Here is a 27,264-nt window from a genome sequence, read left to right as displayed (position 1 = left end):
GTTAGTCCTACACAAATAACCCAAACAATCCACATTCATTTTATTTTCCTATATTTATTTTCCATATTCACAGTAAATTAAATGTATGCTTTATTATATATTGCATATTAGTCAAATTAATTTTAAATTCAGTAGAGAATGATATTAATTTGATCATTCACCGTAGATCGCATATACACGCGCGCACACGCACGGGTAATGTGAGTGTGAACACAATGAATGTAGTTACCTTCGAAAACATTTTAAAATTGCAGTATTACGTAATAAAATTCAAAAGATTTCTCATTGTATACATTTTTTGCGCTGTTCTGTTTTGCCTGAACTTCCGCGTGTCCCTGAAGGGGCGTGTCGCTCCGTGACGTGACTTACTGTAGCCTCACGTGACCCAATCAGGAAGTGATGTCCACGTTAGAGTGACAACTAGTCTTGTTGATCTGCAAACATGACAGCTCTTTTGCTAAAGATTAAAAACGTCTTACCGGAGAAAAAGAAGATTTCTTTCTCACAGGGCGACATTCAGAATTTTGGATTAAGAGGTATTCTGACTCTTCGCAGTTTTGTTCTCGCTGGTCTTTTTTAGTAAATCCTTTTACTTCTCGTATTGTAATAGTCGTGCTTTTGTTTTTGTTTTTTATTGATGAATCATCATCGATAGTTTGCTTTCTTGCTGCGTTCCAGCAGTGATGAGCTGTAACGTTGTCTCCTCACAGGGATACGGCTGAGACCTTACCAGCTGGATGGTGTGCAGTGGTTAGCTCAGTGTCTGAAGAATCAACACGGCTGCATTTTAGGAGACGAGATGGGATTGGGAAAAACTTGTCAGGTGTGGTGATCAATCAATCACCCTTATGACCTGCAGTAATAGCAGGGATGAAGATGTTTTTTTATTTAAACAAAATGCCTCCTTGTCCTCCTTTAGTAAAGATGTGGTTTTCAGAAAACCAGATCTGGTACAGGTGTTTCCAATATGATTGAACCTGAATTCAAAATATTGCATATTATTACTAGAAGTTCTGCCAACTTGGATGTCTGGGCTGGATGTACAGTGTATCAAAGATCCTGCATAAAAGATGCAGTTGGCAGATTTACTGCACCGTGTAATTTATAACTTTTCCCTGCAGACAATTTCCCTGCTACTGTATGCAGCAGAAACTCACAGGAAGAAAGGTCTGTTCTTGGTGCTGAGTCCGCTCTCCGTAATGGATAACTGGAGGAAAGAGTTGGAATGGTACAGCCATGTACAGATATAACCGTATATATGTCTTTTCCATTGTGACATAATCACCACCCATCTCCTCTATCTATGGCACCTGGTGGCTGGACGTTTAAACCTTTTTAAACTTGTGCTTTACTCTGAGACAGCATCGCCCCCTCGCTGGCTGTGCTGTGTTACAACGGAGACAAAGAGAGACGCGCTGAGCTTCGGCAGGAAATGGAGACGGAGGATTTTCAAGTTCTGCTCACTACATATGAGGTCTGCTCCTCTTTTTTTTTTTGAGTGAACAATAAAACAGTAAACTTTATGTTGAGAATGACTTCGTAAAAATTATTTCGTTGACAGCTGTGCCTCAAAGATGCTTCGTTCTTGAGACGGTGAGCGTGTTGGGAAATTTGTCCAATAGCTCTCCTACTAGGAGTGATGTTGTGATTGTGTCGTGATCAGCTTTCATACACTAATTCCATGTTTCTGAGTAAACAATGCGTCTTCACTCTGTTCCTCAGGTGGAGGTGGAATGTGCTCGTGGTAGACGAAGCTCACAGGCTGAAAAGTCAGAATTCACTATTGCACAAAGCCTTAACGCAGGTGCTGGAGCTGCTGCCGGTGTTACAACTTTAATGCTCCACCTTCCCGCTCTAATCATTGGTCGTTGCGTATCGTGTGTGTGTGTGTTGTATATAGTTCACAGCTGACTTCAGGGTCCTGCTGACAGGGACGCCCATCCAGAACAACCTGCAGGAGCTTTACTCCCTGCTGTGCTTCATTCAGCCCAGCGTCTTTGCAGCGGATGAGACGGATGACTTTGTGAACTTGTACTGCAGCGTACAAAGTCAACCTGCTCTTGGTATGCTGCTCTCTGCGTCTGTTTTAACTGCAAGTGGAGAATGAAACATCCAGAGTTTTTTAACCAACATGGCAAAAAAACAAATGTTTTGGTGAGAAGATTTTAGAAAACACTAGTTACACAATTTCTTTCTGTATTTATTTTGTACTTGTTACTGAAGATTCTTGTCCACTGGGTCCACAGGGGAAAAAGACTGGCTCATTTTTAACTATTATGATTGTAGTGGTTGGTAGGATTGTGCATTACCAGCTACAAGGTTGGCATGCCTTGAAGGCAGAATATCAAATCGACTTTTGAAGAACCGATGGTATCAAGTGCCTTCCTAGACATCTTGCTGTCGGCTTTACGTAGAGGCTTAGGACTTGCTCTTGAACTCGATGCTGGCTCACCGTGTCCCCTGCACTATGCTTCTGTTTCCAGCTGCTGAGCTGCAGAGTGTCCTGGAGCCCTTTCTGCTTCGTCGAGTCAAAGCAGAGGTGGCTGCAGATCTGCCGAAGAAAACCGAACTGGTCGTGTACCACGGCATGTCGGCTCTGCAGAAAAAATACTACAAAGCCCTTCTGATGAAGGATCCGGGTGAGGCTCGCATAGTGGCGTAAAACACCACTGATGCTGGGGTGTTATTGATGAGATGAAGTGCAATACACACACGAGTATAGATAGGTAGATGCGTAGTACAGGTACAGGCTATTTGCAATCTAATAAACAAAGATGAAAAAAATACTCCAGTAAATCAAAGTATGATGCGGTGCCACATCGCCAGGTGAAACTATCTCACCAGAGGACTACCATGACTGGACAGACTCATCTAACAGCAGAGTCTCCACCCACAATACAACAATAGATATGTTGTATCAATTGTTACAACTGGACATCCAGCTGGTCGGGCCATACCATTGTGTATACCATTGTGTATACCATTGTGTACCATTGTGTGCCTTGATTTTGGACCATGTATCATTACACACTCTGTTCTCACGAATCTCTTGTTTTCAGAGGCTTTCGGGAATGATCAGGGAAACAAGAACCGGCTTCTGAACATCTTGATGAACCTGAGGAAGTGCGTTGACCACCCATACCTGTTTGACGGTGAGACGTGCTCAGCGATAAAGGAATGGCGACAAAGATCTTTGTGGATCGTGTAGGACAATTTTAAATGTTCCCTGTTTCTTGGGTAGGGGTGGAACCAGAGCCGTTTGAGATGGGGGAGCATCTCATTGAAGCCAGTGGGAAACTTTGCCTTTTGGACAGCATGCTGGCGTACCTTCAGAAAGGGTTTGTCTGTCTAGTACAGGAATACCTTGACATGCGAGTATAATTCGTTTCTGGGCCGAGCTCCTAACTCAAATCACTCGTCCAACATCCAAATCGACGCTAATAACAATGCCATTTAAAAAAATTGCTATAGACACACACACACACACACAATGATATAATAAATGATATACAGTATTATTGTAAAATAAAATGTGGTTTTATGATGAGATTAACTTCGAGACAGACGGTAGCGCTAATGGCGGTGAGCAGTGTGGGGCGTTGTTATACTGTAATTGTCTTTTACATGTACATTAATAGTTATAATATAATAGTTATAATAGTTTGGAAACTTTGTGTTCTTGAGAGCATCCTTCTGTTTGCGGATTGCACATATAGTCGATATACTCCGCTAGTACTGGGGTGCAAAATCACTTACGCAGACACAGCGGTCACGTTTATCGATACTCAGATGCAGCCATTAAATCACGTAACTACTGGAAACGCAACACGGGAGACGCACAGGAGACGAGTACGGAAGGTGGTGAATACCTGACCTCGTTCAGCCCCCTATCGCCCGCATCTGGACTGTGGCTGTATAGCTGTTGTGTTTTCCACCCTTATTCCTCTATGAACAGAGTCCTGTCGCTTTGACTCTCTCTCTCTCTCTCTCTCTCTCTGCGGCTGTTGGTGAAGGGGCCACCGGGTCCTGCTGTTCTCTCAGATGACGAGGATGCTGGATATTCTTCAGGATTACATGGAATACAGAGGTGAACAGGAGGACGCCGAGGCTTTTTCACTGATGCTTCACAGACCTGAAGCATCTGATGTTTCAATGACTTTAAAAGCATTACAATCAATTAAAAAAAATATATACAACATGGATCCTGTAGCTTCACAATTCAGCAACCTATTACGCTTTCTTACACATTCTTCTGAGACATCAAGAAGTGAGGTTGTTGCACTTAGCTATCGTCACCATCACAAACGCCATGGCTTACCGCAACGTTTAAACTGTGTACTTTGTAGTTTTCTCCTCAGAGATAAGTGCTAAATTGAACCTTTGCCCTCAGGTTATAGTTACGAACGTTTGGACGGGTCAGTCCGGGGGGAGGAACGAAATCTAGCAGTGAAAAACTTCAGCACCAAAGACATCTTTGTTTTTCTACTCAGCACTAAAGCAGGTGACTGAAACCCTTTCTTATTACGTTAAGGATTAAACCGAACACCATCAGGTATCATGTATTTAATTTGAATTTCATTTATACATTTATATCACAAACATCTCAGCTTCTATATTAGATGTGTTGTGAGAATACAGTAGTTGTTAAAGGCATCAGAATCGGGATTGAATGCATCCTGTACACATGGTGCCAAGTATGGGGTTATTCTGCATGTCAGCAGTGACTGTCTTGCAAGCTTTCCTGCACATCTGGATCCTGTGCTAAGTTCGGAGAAGTAGCTGAGAGGAAAGTAGACTGATGATAAAGATAAGCGCTGTGGCAGGATGGCACACCGGTGAAAACATGAATGTTAGACAAGACAATTTCCTGCCACAGATTGTTGGGTTTTGTTTGGTTTTCTTGAAGCTGCATGAGTAAATAAGTAAGTTAGTTTGCGCTCTTTCCGGACGTTGTTCTTTGGCTGCTTAACAAACTGTCTTTTGCAGGGGGAGTGGGCTTGAACCTCACAGCTGCTGACACCGTTATTTTCACGGACAGCGACTTCAACCCACAAAATGACCTGCAGGCTGCGGCGCGCTGCCATCGGATTGGTCAAAATAGGTGAAAAATGATTCCGACATGTTATCCTGATTCCATCATTAGGGTCATGCATATTAAGACTTGAAATATTATTTCATAGGGTTGGACTCCTTTACCAAAAAAGGTAAAAAAAACAGATGCAGGACAATCAAAGAAATTGTCTAGATTTATTTTGCCCAGACATTATTCTTGGCGTGTATCTAAATAAAGCAAATGTTGTGTTGTACTATAATTCAGCGCGCATCGCCTCGATCTTGTAGCCCACGGCAGAGATGACGAGCCTCTTTCCAACTCCAAACCCTCAGCTTTTTAGCATTTTCGAATCTGTAGCCTTCATAAGGACATTATTAAGATGTCATCTGGACCCACAAAAATACTTTATGCAGTTTCCCCCCATACATGTAGTACTCTGCTAAGGCCTGGTAGACTAGGCAGTCGAATGAAAGATGCTATTGAGGTGCGTTATGGGAAACTGCATGTAAGGGACTAAAGCCCAGCCCCCGCTGCAACTACCCTATTTTTTTCAAAAACCTGTCTCTCATAAGCATAATACTGCTAAATACCTGGGGAACCCATCCAGTCTGTAATCGCTGACTGAATTATTACAGGCCGGTCAAAGTGGTTCGTCTTCTGGCCAGGGACACTGTCGAGGAAATAATGTACTCCCGTGCTGTGTCCAAGTTGCAGCTGACCAACGCTGTTATTGAAGAAGGACGCTTCTCTTTGCTGGACCAGGCTCAGTCAGCTGCTGCAGGACTGAAGGTCTGTGATTTCCACAAAAAACAAACTCATCATCTACATTCTTAAATGTCTGTGGTCCCCGGCTGCTGCAGCTGCACTCAGCTCGTTTCTTTTTCACCTTTAAGCACCCTCCCCCTCCTCTTATGTTTTCTAAATTTACAGCTAAGTGAGATCTTGACGTTTGGCGTAGACAAGCTCTTGTCATCAGAAGAGAGCTCTGTGCAGGATGTGAAACTGGAGACGATCCTCGGACCCTCACGTCAGGCTAAATGGGTGGACAAGGAGGACTTCCCCTTACTCAGAGAGGAAGAGGAGGGGGAGGAGAACCCTTCTGATTCTGATGGCCACAGTATGTTTTATGTTTTAATCACGTTGCTCTGGCATGTAAACATCTCACGTTCACTTTTGGTTCTCACCCTGCAAACGTAGCCAGACATGAAATACGTGCATTACACCTTCACGTTTCCATAAATCATCCTCTGCTCTCCTGCCCCTTCAGACCACATGTACTACTTTGAGGGTAAAGATTACAGCAAGGACCCCAGCGCTGAGGACCAGAAGAGCTTTGACTGTCTCCTGGAGGGGCAGCTGGAAGAGTTGCAGAGTGCTGTCAGAGAGGGAAGAGCGTTACGGAACAAAGCTGGAGTAAGACTCCGTTTCTTCCTCCTGGGTGACGAGAACGTGTTCTACATTTGTTAGAAATGTGCAGCAGGGGGGTTTCTGGATGGGTGTTGCATCAGTTTAACGTACACATTTTTTTGTAGGCTGCTATATATTTATTCATATCTTTGGGCATGATGCATTGTGTAAAAACAAAAGAATTAGATCACCCCTCATAACTGTAGTTTGAATCCTGTTGTACAGACGAGGTTCGAAGACGAGCTTCCTGGGTTTGATCGGATGGATTTGCCTTTGGATTGGATTTCCCTTTGGATTGGGGAAGGGATGATTATATTATGAGATTATAATGCATGCTAATGAAGGTGCCACCCCAGGGAAAAAAAATATTGACTTTATACTAAAGATGGTCTTTCATTGATGCTTAAAGGGCTTAAATTTAACGAGTTAAGAACCCACTTGAACCTTCATTGGGCTCACATTAATGATCCTCTCAATTTTAGCAGACATGCAGTATATATTTATCTTCTTTATTAAATCCTCCGTGTGCTCTCAGGGTTCTCTGTCAGCGGCCCTTGTGAATCCATCAAGGAAGAGGAAACCTCTCTCCGAGGCCGAGCTGGAGCTGAGGCGACAGAAACGGGAAGAGGCTGCAGCCAAGAGAGCCAAACTTCAGGAGGATGCAAAGAAGAAGCTGCAAGAGCAGAAACACAAGAAAAAGTAAAGACTTGTAAAGCAATTATTTCGCCTTCACCCACACAGCTCCACAGTTTTCCTTTAGTTTGGCATGTTGCTGTATCTTGCAGAATTGCATGGTGGGAGTCGTGTGGCTACAGATCACGTTGCCTGCCTCCTGTGGACAGTGAAGAAGAGGAAGATGAGGAGGAGGAGGAGGATGTCAATAGCGTGTGCTCCACAGACGCGGACAGCACGGCCATACACTACGTACTGGGGGATGTTACTCATCCTCACACTGCGCAGGGAAACGCAGTCATTGTCCACTGTGTCGGTAGGAAGCCTGCGCCGCCTTGTCATCGTGATAGCAACGTATCTCCATGAAAAGTTAATTTCTTCTGTGTTTGTTTTTATGCAGATGATTCAGGCAGGTGGGGCAGGGGAGGCTTGTTTAGCGCTCTAGAAGGGAGGTCGGATGAACCGCGAAAGCAGTACGAGATGGCTGGCAAGATGAAAGGTGTGACTATTAGCAAACAGAGCTGGTTTTTATTTTGCCCTGTAGAGTACATCATGTTCTTTCTTTTAGATTTGGACCTTGGAAATGTGGTGCTCTTCCCCATAGATGACAAACAGTCCAGATTAGATGGCCAGGATCAAGTAGGCTCTGTTTAAATGGAACGCTGCTGTCTGGAAATGCTTTGCAGCATGTCTGAGCATAAATACTTGTGTTTCCAGGTGTCATGACAGTAATGAAAGTTTTGGTGAAGTGTCATGCGGCCGGATTGCGGTGATGATAACTTGACACGATCTCCTTCCTGTCACCTCAGTTGGCCCTGATCGTTTCGCAGCAAAGAGACAAAGCCAACAATTTGTCTGGGATCCTTCTGACGGCTCTGGATGAAGGACTGAAGAAGATTTACGCTGCAGCCAAAAGAAATAAGGGTACAGTCAAACAAAAAAAATGGTGTAATATTGTTTTCATGTAGTTTGTTCATAGTGAACTTGTAAATCCTTTTTAGTCAGGCCATCCAGCTTTAAATCGCCATCTGTCACTGATAAGGTTCTGTGATGACAGAATGAAAGGAGGGGCCAGGATCATCTGATTATTTTTAGCTTGACAAGTGTGCATGTGTCAGTCTGCATGTGCAAAAAAAATCCAAAACATATTTACTCGGGGAGGAATTTGACCACTGTAAATGGTTCCACACAACAGAGGAACAGATCAGAGTTCGGATTAAAATTGTGATCGGATGCACTGTGTTCATGTACCCGATAAATATTGATCCGATTAGGATTTGCGTGTTCATGCACACTTTCGATCGGAACAAATTAATTTGACATGCGCAATTTTACCAAATATACCGGAAATAGTAGTAGAAGACTAAGAAGAAGCCGTAGCGACTTCCGTTGTAAACAAAACGTGGCTCCGCCCATTTCTGCTTCAAACCATAGCGTTATTTCGCACATTTTTCCCGTTTGTTACTTTCCTTCTTTAATGTCTCCAGCAACGTGTTTGTCTCAGATACTAACCAGTTCTGTCTTCCGGGAATAGCAGAAGTGCGTAAAGCTGACGTCAGACACGCGCAGTAAGGACGGTTTGTCCCGAAATTTGGGGATAAGTGGTTTCATGCGCCCTGATTGGATCATCAATTGGTATAAACCACCCCTCTCGATCGGAATAAAATCTTGATCGGATTGATCTTGATTGGGTCAGACTAATCTGATTTGGGTGTACATGAAGCATTTTTATTCTGATCAGGCTTTTAATCTGATTAGATGTGTCCATGTAAACGCAGCTACTGACATTAGTAGTGCTTCCTGTTGAGCAAAGCTTCAAACATCTCACCAAAAACAACACATCATTCAGCGACACAATCCTGAAGTTTTCTCTGAATTTTTTCCCGCCCGGAAAAGCAAGCGTACATCTTCCTCGCATCGGTCATTCCACCAAAGGCTTCAACTGGTACGGCACCGAGAGGCTGATCAGGAAGCACCTGGCGTCCAGAGGCATTCCCACGTTCATGTATCTTTTTGGGCGCTAAAGCAAGAATCTGAAGGATTTGAGTCATTTTCCCTTAAATCAAATGGCAGATACTATCACAGCAGAACAGCAAAGAAACCTGCTCCCACCTCTGCGACGTCAGCGTCCTCCCCCCAACCACGGACGCGTGGCACAGAGGAGGTGCCAGATGAGGCCGACGGAGAATCCCCGGGCCCCTCGGCGTCTCTCCGGAGCCCCGTCCCCGCGGGGTTCCCCAGTTTCATGAGGGGAGTGCGTGTGTTTTTCTACAACCTGCCTGCGTCAGACAGGAAGAGGCTGGCTCGTTACCTTATCACATATCCTTCCAGTCTGTCTATCGCTGCATTTTGCTGATGAGCTGCATTTCTAACTTCACTGTGCGATCGTTCCCGGTTTCATGTGCCTGCATGCGTTTTTTTAACCGTGACCACATCTTTTCAGAGGAGGGGTTGTCATGAAGCGATGAATGCTCCTTAGCTTCAGTGTACCTATGATGGAGATGAGGAGGACATCATGAGTCCGGAAGTCACCCACGTAGTTGCAGAGGTGGAGAGCAGCTTCCACAGACAGGTTAGTAGCTCGCTGATGGTAATCTGACCTCTGGTTTGCACCGGGGTTTCTGCTAAAACGCACTGATCAGGGGTGGGAACGAATTTTGTACTGATTCACAAAACTTTATTCATCTAGACAGAAGCAGTTCAGTTTATGTGGAGTTTGTACGTTCTTCGCATCTCTGCGTGGGTTCTCTCCGGGTTCTCCGGCTTCCTCCCACCACCAAACACATGCAGCTTAGGTGAAATGGAGATTCTACATTGCCCAGAAGTCAGGGACTCCAGGTGGAAATTAGCATTCCTGCTATAACCTGGTACAATGCATCGCTCCCTAGTGGTTAATGTTAATTGTACACTACCCCTGTATAAAAATAACTAACTCAACTAACTACCTTTAACTTATTTGTAAAAATAAATTACAAAATAAACAAAAACATTTTAAAAGAAGAATAGCAGAATATGGTTCCGTGTTGCTGTTTTACAAGCAGGTACATCATAACTTTAAATGTGAATGGCGCTCAGACCATTGGTTTAAAAAAACTTTTTTTTATCACACCAAGAAATAAAATCAGTCAGCTGAAGAGGGACAGCAACATAACTTGGCTGAAAGTGTGACTGAGTAGCTGCCATCTCCCACGGCGTTATTGAAGTGTGCGGTTGTGATCCGTGTGAACAGGAGCTCCAGGATCTGGTGGATCGCTACCCGAAGGCTGTGCCTGTGCAGAAGACCTGGCTGGAGTCCTGCTTCTCAAAGCAGCAGAAAGTGCACTGCGACCAGTTCCTGTTCAAATAACAGTTGTTGTCTTCATCTTTTTAACGAATGAAACTTGAATGAAGGGGAAATAAAGTCATTGTTAAATCCTTTGAAACCTGACTCCACTGACTTATTGTGATTGATCAAACTGAACACCGTTCTGTGCTGTGTGTGTGTGTGAGTGCGTGTGCGCACGTGCTGGTTTCATGCAAGCCACAGACGCTGTTTGAAGGTGGAGTCTGTCAGCCGGAGGTGCTGCAGAGCTCCACAGTGGGAGGTGCTACAGAGCTCCACAGTGGGAGGTGCTACAGAGCTCCACAGTGGGAGGTGCTGCAGGGCTCCACAGTGGGAGGTGCTGCAGGGCTCCACAGTGGGAGGTGCTGCAGGGCTCCACGGTGGGAGGTGCTGCAGGGCTCCACAGTGGGAGGTGCTGCAGAGCTCTACAGTGGGAGGTGCTGCAGAGCTCTACAGTGGGAGGTGCTGCAGAGCTCCACAGTGGGAGGTGCTACAGGGCTCCACAGTGGGAGGTGCTGCAGGGCTCCACAGTGGGAGGTGCTGCAGGGCTCCACGGTGGGAGGTGCTGCAGAGCTCCACGGTGGGAGGTGCTGCAGGGCTGCACAGTGGGAGGTGCTACAGAGCTCCACAGTGGGAGGTGCTGCAGAGCTCCAGAGTGGGAGGTGCTGCAGGGCTGCACAGTGGGAGGTGCTACAGAGCTCCACAGTGGGAGGTGCTGCAGGGCTCCACACTCCACAGTGAGGACCGCACTCGTCCACCACGCTCATGTGTGTCGGGGGGAAAGTAATGTCTCTATTTAACTGCACGTCCAGAACAGCGTCTGTTTCTCAGGTGAGGTTTTGACGGGTCACCCGGAGGACTTACCTGTTGGAGCTCGCGCGTCTGAAGCGGCTGCGGTGAGGTAATAACATGTTTAATTACACACGTTATTGCATGAATTTAACAACAACTTGCAGTATGTGAATGTTTAAGACCGTGTGTTCATTTTGAGCTTTTAAAGATAGTCTCATTGTATCTTTTGTGTTGTATATTTTGTAGAACGCCCAAAGTGTGTGGATGAAATGTACAATCATTTAACGCTCAGGATGTTATATACAGTATATATATAAATATGTATGAATGTGATGTTGTGACTGCGTTGTGTTCCTTTATTGGAAGTAGGATCTAATTAATCTGCCGCACGTTGCCGGAATTTTAACGCGAGAAATAGTTACTGAGAAATCCAAAGGCACGTTTGAATCTTGATGAAGTTTTTTTTTAATTTTCCATGTGAGTGTGCTTTCTGTCGGTGGGAGGCGTCGTTTCCTTATTCCCACATGAGAGTTTGTCTCCTGAGTATTAACCACCAAACATTTAGAGAAAAGTCCCCTGCGTGGGAGACTCGCCTGCATCTCGTGCAAATCAAAAGGACACCAGCAGCGAGTGTGGGCTGACGTCACAATCAGCCTTTTGAATCCCTTTAATGGTAACTTAGAAGCTCGATGCTGGATGATGCACAGAACTGACGTTGCTCTACTTTCAATCAGAAATTTCACCAGACTTTTTATGCTTCCTGCCCTGAGCAGAGTTTCAGACACGCATGGACGTCAGGAGGAAGAGGCCTGACGATGATGCCCTCCTCTGCGTTCTCAGCTTCAGCACCAAACGGGTGAGCAGCAACCTCAGCCGATCGCTTGTGTCCATCCACAGTAAAGATGTTAAAGAGTCTGCTTGTGGTTTTGCAGTCGCGCCGCTCAGCTGAGCAGATGCAACATGCCCGAGGAGGATGACGAGACGTTGATCTCGGCGGAGCAGGTGCACAAGCCGAGCCCCCACCAGAACCCCGGTGACCCCCGCGCCCTCCCGGAGCGGCCCGCTCCTCCTGATGGCTCTCAGAGGCCGGGCAGACAACAGGAACACAGAGACACCCTCGCTCACCCCTTCCTGAGCTACGTCTCGTACCCGCCTCCCCCCAGCACGCCCGTCGGTTACGGCCAGCCGACCCCATTCCCCAGTCAGGCCGACAGCTCCTGGCTCTATCGGAGCCTCGCCAGCAGCTGGTTTGGGAATCCTGGCAGCCTGCCGTCTCCTCTGAACCAGAAAGACGACTGGAGTTGTCCCGGAGACAGCTGCCCGCCGAGGCACAGGTCCCTGCCGCCCTCTGGAAGGCACGGCGCCAGCACGATGAGCCTGGAGCAGCCCCTGTCTCTGTGCTCCAACCCGCCGTCGGCCAACTTGTACCAGCACACCTTACCCCCCTACATATGCTCGCCCCAGGGAGCCGCCTGCTGTGCTCAGTGCCCTGCAGAAGCCTTGATCAGGCGGCCGGTAGCCAGCGCGCCGGCGTGGCCTCCGTGTCACCCAGCGTACGGCCCGTTTGGTGAGTCTGCCGTCTACCAGCCCCGACTCAGGCTCGTGCATGCGTGTCCTCTTCAACCTGTCGTTCTGTCCTTTCAGAGCCAGGCGGCTGCAGACTTCACGGACCCGAATACACGCGAAGGTGAGTTTCCGGCGTGCCGCTCCACTCGTGTTGCATGTCTCTAACGCGTGACTGAAGCTCTTTCTCCTCCATGCAGTGGACACAACGCTCCGGCTAAAGAGAACAGCCCTCCGTGCAGCTCACAGCTCTCCTTGGAGCAGAGTAAGCGTTGGCCAGCATGCGGGCCGTCACCGCTGGCAGGGCCTTTATCTGTGTGTGTGTTCGTTCCTGATTGCAGGGAGGGTGTTTGTCACTTATGAAGCAGACAACGACAAGCACGTCAATGAAATCATCAACTTCGTTGCCCTGCTGCGACACAATGGCTTCGATACGCACGTATGTACCCGGTGGGTTTTTATCTGACAGGGAGGGGGCAACATTAGAAAAGAAGGCATTTCAAAATAAAAGCGTCGCCGAGAATGTGTTTGCATTATTTTGTATAAATTCTTTTGATTCATTTTACAAATGCCAGCATTTTTAGAAACTGCTTAAATGTTTCCACGCTGCCCTAAATACAAGAGTAAACCCTGTAAACGTTTTTTATGTCAGTAAAGCTTAATTAATTAGGATGACTCGTGATGACAGATGTATCGGCAGAAACAGAAATGCTGGTGAATTCATAATTAGAATGCTAGCATTGCATACTGCTGCAATCGACTTGTTAGAATCATTTAAATAGTGTTTTGTGCCATTGCATGAGCGGACGCCACGATTACGGCGTTACGTTGGGTCATTCGGGATGCAAGTTCCAACCAAAGTGTGTGTTCAGATGTATGTTGTTTGAGTCTGAGCTTTGGCTGTGTTGTGGCACGAAAGTATTAGTACACGCCAAATAAAGTGGTGGTTTTTACGATGCCTCTGTTTCAGATTGATATTTTTGAGCAGCAGTTCAGGAGTATAAGCAAGATAGACTTCATGGAGCGATACCTGAGTGAGGTGAGAACTCGTGCAAATGAGAACGTGAAGATGAATAATCTGCAGATTATTAGACTCAAGAAGCATTCTAATCCCAGAACAAGGATGCAAATGATACAAACCATGTCCACAGAAGGATTACCTGATCATCATCATCATCAGTCCAAAGTACTACGAGACGGTGACGGCCTCCCTCGCTGGGCTGGAGAACGATGAGCGGACCTTCAACACCGTCTACATACATAAACAGGTTCACAATCCACACGGAAATATTCCATTTAAATCTTCTTCTTTTCCCTTGTCGTCGTTTCGTTAACCCTTTGTCGCCGTTCAGCTCCAGAATGAATTCATCCTCAATGGAAGCAGGAACTTCAGGTTCATCCCCGTCGTGTTCCCTGGAGCTAGAAAGGTAAGCTGGGGGGGGGTGCTCCGGGTTATGAACCGGATCCTCCTGCGATCGCCCGCGTGTTTGGTTGGAGCTCCGCGCCTCACCGTCGTTCTCTCTGCTGCCTCTCTTTGTCGTCGCAGTGTCACGTACCCAACTGGCTTCTGAACACGCACGTTTACGTTTGGCCACGCGACCGAGACGATATCCTGCGGCGGCTGATGAGAGTGGAGAAGTACAATCCACCTCCCATTGGGTCGCTGCCCACCATAGTCTCCATCCCCCTCTAGAGACCCCCCCTGACCTGAGGATGCAGACTGGACTGAAGCTGGTAAAGACACACAGTGCAGGACGGTTTAGTTACTGTGGTGTTGTGTGTGTGTACATCTTGTACATTATGGAATTACTGCCTTTAAATTCCTCGTGACGCACAGGAGTGGTGAGCTTCCTGGTGTCTTTCTGCCACAGACCCATGAGCAGCTGTTCCTGGTGCTTTTCATTTTACCTTTACAGCCAGACAGATCGACTTCTCTAGCGGTGCAATTTAGATGTTCCTGAATCTGTCCTGGTGCCTGAGAGATTTATCAGGGTACATAATCTGATGACTTTATTGGCAGAATGGAGCAGTGGGGGGGGTTAATAAGTAAAAAGAAAACCTTCTCTGGGTCCGTGTTTCATCAACCACCTCATCTCCGATTGCCGTGCGTATCTAATGCAAACAGTCGGCCAGCTGGACAATGACGATGTTCTTTTACAGCACATGGTAGAAACAGATTTTTTTCCCCCCAGCATTATTCAAAGTGTATTTTTTCTCTGTTTAACAAAACGCTTACTTTTTTAATGATTAAAGTGACTGTTTCCGCACATTTTGGTCTCTTTTTTTAAACTACGAATCAAGCCACTGGTCTTCAGAGGAGCTGTGACTCCATTTTACTTTCCACTTCCCGGAAAAACATGTAAGCACTGCGATTTGTACTGTCATTTGTTAGAAGGGATCAAAACAGGCTAAATTGTTATTTTGATCAGAAACAACAGACAGGAATGCTAGATATTTCTAATTGTGTTTTTTTTTTTTGTCCTGTAATCACTCTCGGTGGATTAATATGAAAAACCAGACATCAGAAATAAAAAAAACCCCAGAGCTGTGTGTTTTGGAGATGATTTTGTCAGACAGGAGCAACATCTCTTGTTTTCGTAAAAACACTGACAAGCAGAGACCTGGGGTTGTTGAGCCTGCAGGGCAACAGACGATTGTTGCAGACAGCGAGCTGCATTTTTCTACATCGACAGCACAAAGTTGAAGCAGGGGTGTGCTTCTCTATCAATGACGGCGCCGCCAACAAGCCGCAAAGCGTTTGAGTCTAGTGGTAAAGTGTGTGTAAAGACTCAAACAGGATGTTGTATCAAGACCAGCAGCTGACGCAGCGAGCTGCCCGGCCTGGAATCAGCGACTTCACCCTCAAATGGGTCATCGTGCGGTTAAGACAAGAATCAGGCGTGACGTCGAGACACAGTTAAAGGAAATACTGTGTTCTGCATCCTCTATTAGCTGCATCTGGGACGATGCAAGTGAAAACGCAGGCGTCGCTCCGTGGTTTAATGGTTTTTATCTTCAAGAGGTAACACTGCAGATGTTCATACAGACATCATAAAAAACAATTAATACAGTGTTTCATATATTCATCCATATATTGAAAAGTACTTGAAATAATAATCTTAACATAACAAAAAAAAGACTGACATCTGTAATAAAAGTGGATTACAAAGTGACATTTTATGTAAATAACTCTTAAGAATTAGGTAACAGAAAACAAAATCAGACAAGAGTTCCATGTAACTGTATGTAAAAACAAGTGCTATTTGTTCAAAGCTACGAAGGACATTTGAAAAGCAGGAAGTGTTTTTAATTTCCTTCAAGGAAAAAGTACTATAAAATAAGTTACAGTACAGTGAATTTGTCCAAACAGACTTGTTCCCGTCTTCCAGTCTTTTTTTGTAAGAGGGTGCAATTCTGCTCCTGCAACTCACGCAGGAGCAGAGACACCGTTTACCGACGAGAGGTCTCTTCCCCCCCCCCCCCCCCCCCGCAAAGGAAATGAACCGCCGGGCTGTTTGTCAATAACTGTGTGTCGAGTGTGATCGGGTTTATAATAGTCGCACAAACGCGTCAAACGTGAAACCTTCTAATCTTCAACATCATCCGTGTGTCACCCTGCCCGCATCCTGGGTAGAAAGAACTTTGTACTTCATGAGCGCAGAAAATGTGACAAATACTTCATGTTGAGACACGGAACAGAGGCGAGCTTCTCAGACGTCATCAGCTGGCAAAGGAAGTATGTTGAACCGGGGTCGAGTGAAAAAAGCCATTTTCTCTCTGCAGAAGGAAAACAGAAAAGAAGGTCGCCATTATCAGGGACTTTTACTTTGAAATAAAATCACCAGCACTGTAAACAAAATGATTATTTACTTAGGAAAATGTCTTGATGTCGTGGTTTTAAAGTAATGTATGTCTCGTGTCTTGTTTTTATTTGAATTGTCGGATTCGTTTGTGAGTGTGTGTTAAATATTGTGTGTGTTTTTATATCCTTCATTTCCAGACAGACGTCATTTATCAGAAAACCTTTAAATTCTTCCATCAACGCTGGAATCCAAGTTTACACGCATCTTTTTCATTTAGTCTTCCTCGACCTCCAATTACACCCAATTAAAACTGGTACAAACGTAGGAAGTGGTGGCTAGCTATTTCATTGGCTGAAATCACGCTTCGTTCATATTCATATTCTTTTATATAGCATGAAAAGAACGGTCCCAGCAGAGAAACTGAGACCCAATCCCAACCTGAATGTTTGTACAGGGAGGGGCTCCTTCTGGCTCTGACCCCTCATCTGCAGAACCTCTTTGGAGGCCTTCCTCAGCCTCCTCTCTGCCGCCTCCTCCTGACGCTGCTCCTGCTTGCTCTGGCCGGCCTGTGAAGCAACGGAACCACAATCAAAGCGCTGCGCGAGGCCGACTTTCACACGTCTTACGAAGCAACCGGTGCTGCGCCTCCCACTCGCACCTGTCTCTGGGCCTCCTTGAGGAGGCAGCGGAAGCGCTCGTCCCTCAGGGCCCAGTGGGGGAGATCGGTCTCCTCCCTGATGTGCGTTTCCTCCAGACGCAGCTTCAGCTCCCTCAGGGTGTTGAGCTCCTCCATCAGCTGCCTCTGGCGCGTCCTGCAGGCCTGGAGGTCCAGCTCCAGGTCCAGGGAGGTGCGTGTCGGCTGTTCGGCCAGAGAGGAGCGGTAGGACTGCTGCTGACACGCATACACACACACACACACACATCTCAGGAACAAATCAAAATCACACACACACAAGCCTGACAGGAAGAACGGGACTACCTGCTTATAGCGCAACGTTCTCCTTTCCAAAGTGTTCCTGACAAAGGGGGATTTCTTTGGCAGAGTTGAGCTGTCGCTGTCGCTGCGATACAACTGAAATGTAAAACCATCACGACATCGACTCGGGGGTTTTCAGCGGATAGAGATACTGGAGTGTAAAAAAAGTTGCTAGAACTCACCCTGCAGACGTACTGACTCCGAGCGCCAGGGGAGAAGGTCTGAGAGCGAACGATGGTGCTGCCACGCATGAACGGTGAGGCGTGACCCCAGCGCCCCCCCCTCTCTTTTGGCCGGACTCGCACCGGCTCCGGGAACAGGCCCTCCGTCATGGTGGCCTTCTCCACCTGCAGAAAAAGACCCTCGGGGTTTCGGCTGGGTTTCAGAGAGCGGCGGCGGCGGCGGCTACAGGCCTGCCGCAGACCTTACCCTCACTGTGGAGAGTTTGCCGCTTGTCCGAACACAGCGCCCCCCGCTGGCGATGCAGATGCCCGCTGCACACAGGCTCTCCGAGCAGGCCACGGTGAACGCCGTGCTGTTGCTGCAGCCGCTGTCCACCGACTCCGCCTGCCAGCTCCTGTGAAACACAACGCCGTCATTTGAACATTTGAACACGAGCTGAAGGCTCGAGACAGAACTTGGTCGTAGCAGAAACTGAGTCCACCTTTCAGACTCATCCTTCTTCTCCAGCGTCCGCAGCTCCACCTCCCGTTCCTCCACATGGGTGGTGCGTGACAACGGCGCGCAGGGGGCATCCTGGAATGTCAAACAGCAACCTGTCAAATGCTGTTCTCACATCGGCAGCATTCTCCACCCGAGGGCTTGTTTGGCAATTTAATGAGCTGCACACTGGAGCTACAAGCCGCTAACAACATTAGCCAGAAGAATTCTTTCCATTTGACCACAAAGTAGTTCTTTTGTTCTGTCCAAACACAACCTCGGCTGTGATCATTCGTTTAGTAAGGAGCGCTTTTTTTTTTTTTTATTCGCAGAGGTGCAAAATAAATCTCTCAACACTTTTATATCAGGTTTGACAAAAACCGTTACAAGATGGAAAAAAACAAAAGATTTACACAAACTGACATTCATTTTCCGACCTTCAACTTCTCTGACATCTTAAAACCTCTGACCCACCCCCTCCCCCCCCGGCTTGTTTTCTTATTTGCTGATACCCCGGATTACCTGCACTATGCAGTCATGCGACTGCTGAACTCTGACCTTACTGGTGGAATAACAGCATCGCTGTGTCTTTACCGCGGCTCTGGGCCTTTGCTCGTCTTCCTGGCTGTCCTGGTGTCGGCGGAGGCCGAGGCTCTTCTGCTCAGGCCGGGGAAACTCCGATCCAGCCAACGTCTGCACCCTCAGCCAGTGGTAAACCATCTCTGCACAGCCCTCGCACTCTGCCAGGCTCACCTGGGCTGTGCCCTGCAGGGACACACACACACACACACACACACACAATATATGAGCTCAGTGATGTTCTCCATCATCAGCGGTGTCGCTGCTTGGCCTTCCAGACCCACCAGTAGTTCCTCCTGCGCCTGAGGTCCCAGAGAGCAGACGGACAGCTGCAGAGCGCACACCGCCAGGGTGTTAGCCGGGACGGGAATGCGGAAGACTTCGTTGAAACTCATGTGGGACTGCGGCTCCAACGCTGTACAGCAGTAAAACGCCGCACAGGTCCTGCCGGCGTCCAGCGGAATCAAGTGGACCTTCACGTACCTGGACACGAGTGCAGCAGTGTTCACAACGTGAACGGACAGAGGTTATGCAACTCAAGGAAACTCAAAATGTTCTGGGAATGTTAGCAGGAACCGATGATTACATTTTGGTGACGATCCAGAAGAGATCCTGGATTATGGATTGGTTTTAGATTTTCCTCAATATTTCAGTTGATTATTGACCGATGTTTATGGAATTTTACACAGGTATGTAGGGTGGCCCCCCCACCCTACATACCTGTGTAAGGGGGCTCTATCTCACCACCGAATTCCATCTGGATCGGATCCAGAATGGAGTCAGGAAAAAAAAAGATCATTTTAATATTGAAAACCCCATTTACGGATTCAAAATTCGTTAAAAATACATCAACTCTGATTCACTTTTACTTTTCATGGTTGGAGTATAAAGATACCCAGAACAACTTAGAACCTTTTGGTGATGATCCAGATCACCATGCGGACGGTGTAAATCCAAGCACTCTTCTTTTTTGGATTCAAGTTACAAGCTTCCTCTGTGTGCCACTTAAAAAAAGGTTTTCAAAATATATTAAGCCTTAACCGTAACGGTGATATTGCATATCATTTAACCCTATATATGCATGAGTTTAAAGGTTCAGGCACCCCCGTAAATTAACACACACAGACATCGTACCGACTAATCATCAGTAATAAACACTCACACTTTATGTCCGTCTCTCACAATGGACCGGTTTAAACTCTTGAGCTGCAGCAGATGCAGCCTCAGGGAGTGACAATTGGATTCCCACCTGTACAAGAGGAAATGGAGCTCGATACCGACGGGATAAATAATGCCACCCACCCACTCTAGGTGTGTTTGTGTGTGTGTGTGTGCGTGCACTAAGGATTCACTCACAGCAGCCCCAGCTGGATCTGGGTGGGCTCGCTCATAGCGGTCAGCTCTTTCATGTAGGACATCTCATCGGATTCCTCTGCCCTGGTGGAGGAACGAGATGAAGAATGAACCAACTGTCCTTCTGATAATGATGCATTTCATTTTAGAGTGCCTATGACATCACCACCTCATTTTAAATAGTTAAACTTTAAGAACCCCCGATTTCTGCTTGCTCTCAGATCTTTGTGATGCCACACACAAATACGGTAACACCTCGACATACGAGCGTTCCGAGAGGCCTGCGAGCAAGGCTTGGCTTTGAGGTGCGAGTATAAATTTGAGATGCGAGCACGCTTCCAGATGCTGACGCTAGACGGCCGAGCGCTGTTTCACTCCTTCAGTGATTTTGGCTGTATTTGTGAATATTCTTTATAATAAGTGATGGGTCCAACGAAAACGAGCCGTAAGGAAGGCAGTGAGAAGAAAAAAATGCATGGTGGCGATGAAACATGCAATTATCAATAAAACGGGATAAGCCAGTATGAGTGGAGTAGATTGACAATATGTACCATCCTAAAATGCTCTCAAGAACACAAAGGCAAAGTATTATGTCTAGGTTTATGCAAGTCCAATCACCTCCCTCCCTCCTCCTCCGCGCTGCACATCGCTGTTAGCTGCCATCGTCTGTCTTGAAGGTAAAACTCATATATATATATATTTTTTATTACAGTGATACTGCATATCATTTATTATATAATTGTGTGTGTGTGTATGTCAAGGTATTCCTGCACCACAATGTCAAAACCAAGCTGTGCTGCGGTTTTCTCCCCCGTCAGCAGGGGGAGCGTCTGCTCCATTGTAGTTTCAGCATCATGCGGTTGGACCGTCTCTCACCTCCGGCCCCAGGCCTCGAACACACCGCTGTCTGTAGCCAGAGCGTCCTCCGACATGCCTGCGGAGACTCTCCTGGCCCTCCTGCCGCTCCTGTTGCCCCTCAGAGTCACTCCTAAAGAGGCAGAAACACCCACTTAATCATCAGGGAGTTTTTTTATTCTGCGGAGCAAGGCTGAGCTCCCTTCCACTTGCCTGTGGACGTAAAAGCCCCCTGAGCCCCGGCGTCCCTGTGACTCTGTTGATGCACAACAGCGGGGCCGACCATGTCCTCGCTGCTCAGCATGACGCCGTGCGACGGGGGCTGCGACTGCGCCCGCAGACCCTCCAGGAGGCCGCGGCCTGCCTGCTCCATGTACTCCTCAGTCATCTGGATGAGAGGGCAGTCCTGGGGGGCAGAGTGGTAGGGTGTGTCCATGGGAGAGCTGGGGGGGGACAAGGAGGAGAGGGACGAGCGGGAAGAGAGGGAGGCCAGCGACTGAGGGGTGTCATGGGAGCGTTTGCTCTTGCTCTGGGCGAGGGGGTCGGGGGTGAAAAGGGAGCAGTCTCTGGACACCGTCTCCAGAGGGAGCAGGTAGCGCAAGTGGGGTCCAGCGGCTCCCGAGTCCATCGTGACGCTCAAACTGTGGGACGCCATAGATGTCGCTGAAGCTGATGGAGCTGAGGGAGCCCCGGCTGGAGGCGAGGGAGCCCCGGCTGGACGCCAGAGAGCCCCGGCTGCTGCTCGACGACACCGTCAGGGAACTGGCCGACATGCTGCGGACACGGAGGATAAACACACGTCAGACACACGGCAGAGCAGCTGAAGACACCGGGGGTGGGGGTGGGGGGGGGGGGCGCACCTCCTCAGCTGCGTGTGAAGGTAGGTGGTGATGCGTGTCGCCTCCTCCAGCTGCCTCAGCAGAACGTTCCTCTTCTCCTGCTGCAGCATCCTGTCGGCAGGAACACGCGGATGCAGACGCAGATCAGTTGGTTCAGAAAGTTAAACGTTTCTAAATCGGCTCGATGTTTGGGATTTGATATCTCAGGTTCAACATAGCAGCTTCCGTTTTTTTAAGTATTCATGTAAATGTGCATTTTTAAAACATTTTTATGGTTAAATGTCTGTACAGCAGTGACCTCACTCCTTTGGCTGCCGTTGTCTTTCAGAATTGATTTTAAGATGATGCTTGTAGTTTTTAAATCCCTGCACAGGCTGGCAGCATCAATATTTAACAGCTCTGCTCCGTATCCATGCACCTGCACGTCCACCGAGATCAGCCAATCAGCCGCTGCTGCTGTCTGTGCCATAGACCAGGTTAAAAACTAAGGGCGACGGAGCTTTTGGGGTAGCTGCTCCTCCCCCCCCCCCCCCCCCCCCCCCCTGGAATAACTTGCCCTGACACATCAGGTCTGTTCAGTCCCTCGAGGCTTTTAAACCCAGTCTGAAATGTGTTTTATTTTGAAAGGCTTCTAACGGCTGGCGGTAGAGAGTCCTCGACATCGTTTCACTGCTTGCTTTCGTGGGTTTTTGTTGTCGTTTCGTTTGTATGCTCTAATTTTATATATTTATTCTAACCTGCACAACACTTTGGCAAACTCTGGTTGGTTAAATGAGCTTTACAAATAAAGTCCGAGTTGAGTAAATACTTAAGTGAATAACATTTAAACATTTGTCTTCCTCCACGCTCTGTGTCAAAGACAAGAAGCTATAAATACTGAACAAACACCCTCATCTCGCTCACCTCTGATTGGCTCCCTGGCTCTGGGAGCTGTGGGCTCTCTGCACCTCCTCTTCAAGCCTGGAGCGCTCCTCCTCCAGCTGCAGCAAAGTCTCCGGAGGATGCTGCTGCTTGCTGACCAGGATAATCTCCTGCAGGAGGGCCTCCTTCTCACGCAGGAGCTGCATGAAGTCCCGGTCCCGGTCCGCCTCGGCCCGCCCCGACCAGCTCTCGCCGTCCAGCTGCGCTAGCTGGTGCTGTATGCTCTGCACTCTGGGAACGCAGCAAGGAAGGAACACCATGTAGTCCACGAGACACACGTCGAATTTCTCCTTCCATCTGGCACACTTATTGAACACACACACACCAACCGCTCTGGTTCCCCCTCACATTTAGCGTACAACGTCCAGGCCTGTGGTCGTGGTCCTTCATGTAATTGCTTTCTATCCGCATGTTCTTCATGCTTCATGTTGATTTAACCAGAAATCAAGGTTAGCTTAAAGTTCTATGAAGTTTTGAATAAACTGCAATTATTTGTCAATGCTAAATGCAGCCTCTGAGTTCTGATTCACAGAAACGTGGCTGATCCGGGTCCACAGGGCTCAGCGGACGTCGTTCTACCTGCTGCCTTACAGGTGAGGACCGCCAGACGAGGACAAGTGGGACACCTCAGAGTCCTCAGAGTCCTCACGCCGATGAAACAGCCGTGTTTACGTATGCTGGATTTCAGACGCAGTGACTCAGTGACAGAGCATGCAAGTTTCCAGACCCCCCCCCCCCCCTCCCTGATTGGCATTGCTGCTGCTCAGTCACTGCAGCAACACGAGTCTGGTTTAAAACGTGTGCGTAAAGCCGGCGTAACAACATTTTTCCTGCTGCTGTCACTCGGTTGTTCTGCAGCTGAGGTATCTATAATCTCCTGATAATCGTTAACGTTTAGGGCGTCCACAACCTCACGCCACACCTCGGCGTACGTTCCACGCCAACAGGCACGGAGCCTCCTCTCACTGGCCAGGGTATAAAGGGAGCCTTCCAGCTGAGCGGAGATATATTTGACTGAACAGTGCGTGCATTAAAAACCACCTTGTGGAGACGCTGGGCGTACACCGGGGGGGGGGGGGGGGGGCGCACAAAGGCAGCACACAGTCAGCAGAGTGGCGGGGGGGGTGAAGAATTTGACCACCCAGCTCATTCCGTTGGCGAGACATGGTTCGGGGCAGCTGTGGCCAGCGGGCTCAATTACTATTCATATCACGCCCTCCCCGCCGGGACAGCGAGGCAGAGCCAGCGAGTCAGTCTGACGATGAGAGTCAGAGCCAGGCGAGGGCTGACGATGCGAGTCAGAGCCAGGCGAGGGCTGACGATGCGAGTCAGAGCCAGGCGAGGGCTGACGATGCGAGTCAGAGTGAGGCAGAGCCAGGCGAGGGCTGACGATGCGAGTCAGAGTGAGGCAGAGCGAGTCAGAGCCAGGCGAGGGCTGACGATGCGAGGCAGAGCCAGGCGAGGGCTGACGATGCGAGGCAGAGTGAGGCAGAGTGAGTCAGAGCCAGGCGAGGGCTGACGATGCGAGGCAGAGCCAGGCGAGGGCTGACGATGCGAGTCAGAGTGAGGCAGAGCGAGTCAGAGCCAGGCGAGGGCTGACGATGCGAGGCAGAGCCAGGCGAGGGCTGATGATGCGAGTCAGAGCCAACGAGGGGCTGACGATGCGAGTCAGAGCCAGGCGAGGGCTGACGATGAGAGTCAGAACCAGGCGAGGGCTGACGATGCGAGTCAGAGCCAGGCGAGGGCTGACGATGCGAGTCAGAGCGAGGCGAGGGCTGACGATGCGAGTCAGAGCGAGGCAGAGCGAGGCGAGGGCTGACGATGCGAGTCAGAGCGAGGCAGAGCGAGGCGAGGGCTGATGATGCGAGTCAGAGCCAGGCGAGGGCTGACGATGAGAGTCAGAGCAAGGCGAGGGCTGACGATGCGAGTCAGAGCCAGGCAAGGGCTGACGATGAGAGTCAGAGCCAGGCGAGGGCTGACGATGCGAGTCAGAACGAGTCAGAGAACTACAAATGATAAACAAGTACCTCTTCTTTGCTTCCTCGTACTGCCAGTTGACTTTGACTTTGTCCACTAAATGCGAGACTCTTGGGCGCCGTACTACGACAAAAGAGACACAAAGAGATTACGAATGCCCTACAAGACTCAGCCGCATGCAACAAACGACGGCCGCTAGGCGTGCTTGAGTGAAACACGTGAAGGGGCTTCTAGCAGGCCGTCGACACGTCACAAACAGCTGCTCATTTGGTCCATTCGAGGGACGTCTCTCACCTCTCCCATGATGTCAGTCTGACAGCCGGTGTCACAGTACCGCTGCAGACCGCACGAGTCCCCCGCGGGTCCAGTGCTGTTCGCTACCTCGTTGGACGAGTCGCACAGAGAGAAGCCGCTCTGGCAGTTCATGGTCAGCTTGGCCAAGCTCTGTGGGACGGAGGAGAGATGAACGACAAAACCGGAATAAAAAAAAGGGGAGTCATCTGCATAACGGAATGGTAAAGCTGAACAATATCCTGTTCCTCATTTCAAACCACTTTATCGCTTTGTCATCTGCCTCCTGTGGACGTTCCGTAACAGAGGACGGAATCATCACGCACTATTCATCACCTACTCCATCACATTTCCTGCTTTGCTGACGAATTCAGAGACGCGGGTTGGTGAGTCAGACTTCTGGATATGTGTCGGAGTGCAGAGGCGGCGCCGAGACGCAAGCAGAAGCGGCTGACAGACACTAGAGGTCAGCAGAGAGCGTTCCCTCAGCAGGACTACCTGGATGAGGTCCTGCCTCTCCTTCTCGCCCGTGCTGATGGCCTTCTTGATGCTTCGCAGCTCGTTGAAGATGGCTTGAGCCTCGTCCAGCTTGTAGTTGGTCTGACTGCAGGACATCTTCCTGTCGATCCTGACACACAAACACACGTTTGTTTAGGTGGAGGAAGATTCGAGGGTCAGTTGATTTGTTTAAACAGCAAAACCCACTAATATATGATCAAATATGGGACCCCCCCCCCCCCCCCCCCTTCCCAACTTGTCCCAGAGCTGACTGCGATCCCTATAAAACTGGTTTTATTAAATATAATGCACCTAACTGCCTGTATATTTTATTTTGTTCTTTCTATTGATGTGTGGAGTTTTAAACCAGTAAGGACAATTTAAATATTCAAACATTGGGTCTACATGCATGTTAAGCTTTTTAAGCTTCCTACGCTTTATTCTAGGGCAGGCATAGGCAAACCAAGGCCCGGGGGCCATATACGGCCCGTTGGGCTATTTAATCCGGCCCGCCGAACTTATCCAAATTATATAATTAAATTAAATTTCATTATAATTAAACCTGATTCATTTTACCTTTTCCCTGTAATGTTACCTGTAAAAGGCCAAATCCTTTCATGTAATGGGTTTTGCATGTCATTTAAATTAGCTCACACAAACACTCCATCCATCTGTTCCTGGCCCGGCCCCTCTGTCAAGGTTTAGAACCCATTGTGGCCCGCGAGTCAAAAGTTTGCCCACCTCTGTTCTAGTCTGAAGTCTATGAAATTTAATAAAGGGATTAATTTCGTTGTTGGTCAGCTCATTTCAATAGATAGCGTTGTAAATATGAATTACATCTATTAAACCTGCGTTTGTCAGCTGGTAAAGCTAAAATCTACCTGCTGGGCATCGTTTCACTAAATACACAATCACACAAGCCTCCATAGGAGTAGAAGAATTCTATCTTTCATTTTCTTATTTTGGGACTGTAACCACTAAAAAATATAAAAAATACTAACACTGGCATTGACAGTCTGCTGTAAATGCCAGCCTCTGTTTCCGCATGCTGGGACATTGTTCAGGCCTCTACAGAGCTGCGTTCTAGGGCTGTGATTGGACGAGAGCCTCGCTTTAAACCGAGGAGACTATTTGATTAATGTCTCTCTGGATGCCGAAGCTTCAAAAAACTGATCACATTTTGTCCAAAACCAATCTGGCTTTGAAGTCACGTCACGTATGCTGGAGTGTAGCGGGCGGGGAGGGGGAGGGGGGGGGGGGGTTTCTCGGTTTGCTGGTTGGGAGTGCAGCACGGTGCCTCCTCCATCACTGGGCCTGGCATGTGGCCTCTGCTCTCACCACAGCCCGCTTCCTCCACTCTCCTTCAACAGCAGGTACTGTTCATCCACCCAGCCCTGCCTCTCCCTCCCCAACAAGCTTTGCTTTGTCCCCCCCCCCCCCCCCCCCACCCCATTGGCACAGCCTGGGAGTTTATATTCTTAGAAAAGAAGAAGAAGAAAAATAAAAAGGCCCTCCCCACCCCTCGGCGCCTGCTTGCATTGAACACCCTGAGCAGTTCACATTTCAACACGCAACAGGATTAAATGGATCGAAGCTTTCGTTCACCAGGTGAGACGTAGCGAAAACCAAATTCATCCGTCAAGGCGAGAGGGGCTAGAAATGAGGAGAAAAGATTCCTGCAGGCCAAACCGCCCGAGAGAGGT

The 27,264-nt window shown here is 48.2% G+C and overlaps 3 protein-coding genes across 3 annotated transcripts; 2 read left to right on the top strand and 1 right to left on the bottom strand.

Moving 5' to 3' along the window:
* The first annotated feature begins 442 nt into the window (after positions 1 to 442).
* On the top strand, positions 443 to 10,527 carry LOC137916357 (chromodomain-helicase-DNA-binding protein 1-like). Its single transcript, XM_068759401.1, has 25 exons — positions 443 to 536; positions 711 to 823; positions 1,122 to 1,228; positions 1,363 to 1,474; positions 1,562 to 1,593; positions 1,723 to 1,804; positions 1,901 to 2,063; positions 2,484 to 2,639; positions 3,060 to 3,152; positions 3,242 to 3,338; positions 4,014 to 4,087; positions 4,391 to 4,501; positions 4,987 to 5,101; positions 5,689 to 5,842; positions 5,984 to 6,170; positions 6,321 to 6,466; positions 6,996 to 7,159; positions 7,246 to 7,448; positions 7,533 to 7,631; positions 7,701 to 7,771; positions 7,942 to 8,056; positions 9,029 to 9,137; positions 9,206 to 9,451; positions 9,623 to 9,704; positions 10,362 to 10,527. Exons 1-25 carry the CDS (start codon positions 443 to 445, stop codon positions 10,476 to 10,478), a joined length of 3,042 nt encoding a protein of 1,013 aa, XP_068615502.1. The 3' UTR covers positions 10,479 to 10,527.
* A 1,679-nt stretch (positions 10,528 to 12,206) lies between these two features.
* On the top strand, positions 12,207 to 15,255 carry LOC137916358 (E3 ubiquitin ligase TRAF3IP2-like). Its single transcript, XM_068759402.1, has 8 exons — positions 12,207 to 12,813; positions 12,891 to 12,933; positions 13,010 to 13,074; positions 13,151 to 13,248; positions 13,780 to 13,848; positions 13,961 to 14,077; positions 14,162 to 14,236; positions 14,356 to 15,255. Exons 1-8 carry the CDS (start codon positions 12,207 to 12,209, stop codon positions 14,500 to 14,502), a joined length of 1,221 nt encoding a protein of 406 aa, XP_068615503.1. The 3' UTR covers positions 14,503 to 15,255.
* Positions 15,256 to 16,474: 1,219 nt separating this feature from the next.
* Positions 16,475 to 25,691, bottom strand: LOC137916354 (protein WWC3-like; the record flags this gene model as incomplete). Its single annotated transcript, XM_068759399.1, is given in 20 exon segments — positions 16,475 to 16,586; positions 17,051 to 17,178; positions 17,271 to 17,501; positions 17,592 to 17,684; positions 17,771 to 17,935; positions 18,018 to 18,165; positions 18,253 to 18,344; positions 18,843 to 19,013; positions 19,112 to 19,310; positions 19,990 to 20,076; positions 20,184 to 20,264; positions 21,057 to 21,168; positions 21,249 to 21,643; positions 21,645 to 21,809; positions 21,896 to 21,985; positions 22,778 to 23,026; positions 24,823 to 24,880; positions 24,883 to 24,895; positions 25,067 to 25,216; positions 25,562 to 25,691. Coding segments are annotated over 20 exon segments (2,824 nt in total), but the record flags the coding sequence as incomplete, so codon positions are not given.
* Between the last annotated feature and the right edge of the window lie 1,573 nt (positions 25,692 to 27,264).

The sequence above is a fragment of the Brachionichthys hirsutus genome, unplaced genomic scaffold, assembly GCF_040956055.1.
Source record: "Brachionichthys hirsutus isolate HB-005 unplaced genomic scaffold, CSIRO-AGI_Bhir_v1 contig_464, whole genome shotgun sequence".
NCBI lineage: Eukaryota > Metazoa > Chordata > Actinopteri > Lophiiformes > Brachionichthyidae > Brachionichthys > Brachionichthys hirsutus.
This window is presented reverse-complemented; position numbering and strand designations above follow the sequence as displayed.

Bases quoted from the DNA above. Each gene is read 5' to 3' on its own strand.
- LOC137916358 (XM_068759402.1), top strand. From the start codon at position 12,207: ATGCCCGAGGAGGATGACGAGACGTTGATCTCGGCGGAGCAGGTGCAC. The intron at 13,075-13,150 runs GTAAGCGTTGGC...TCCTGATTGCAG, and splicing joins ACAGCTCTCCTTGGAGCAGA to GGAGGGTGTTTGTCACTTAT. The intron at 14,078-14,161 runs GTTCACAATCCA...GTCGCCGTTCAG, and splicing joins CCGTCTACATACATAAACAG to CTCCAGAATGAATTCATCCT.
- LOC137916357 (XM_068759401.1), top strand. From the start codon at position 443: ATGACAGCTCTTTTGCTAAAGATTAAAAACGTCTTACCGGAGAAAAAG. The intron at 7,160-7,245 runs GTAAAGACTTGT...TGTATCTTGCAG, and splicing joins GAGCAGAAACACAAGAAAAA to AATTGCATGGTGGGAGTCGT. The intron at 9,452-9,622 runs ATATCCTTCCAG...GCTTCAGTGTAC, and splicing joins CTGGCTCGTTACCTTATCAC to CTATGATGGAGATGAGGAGG.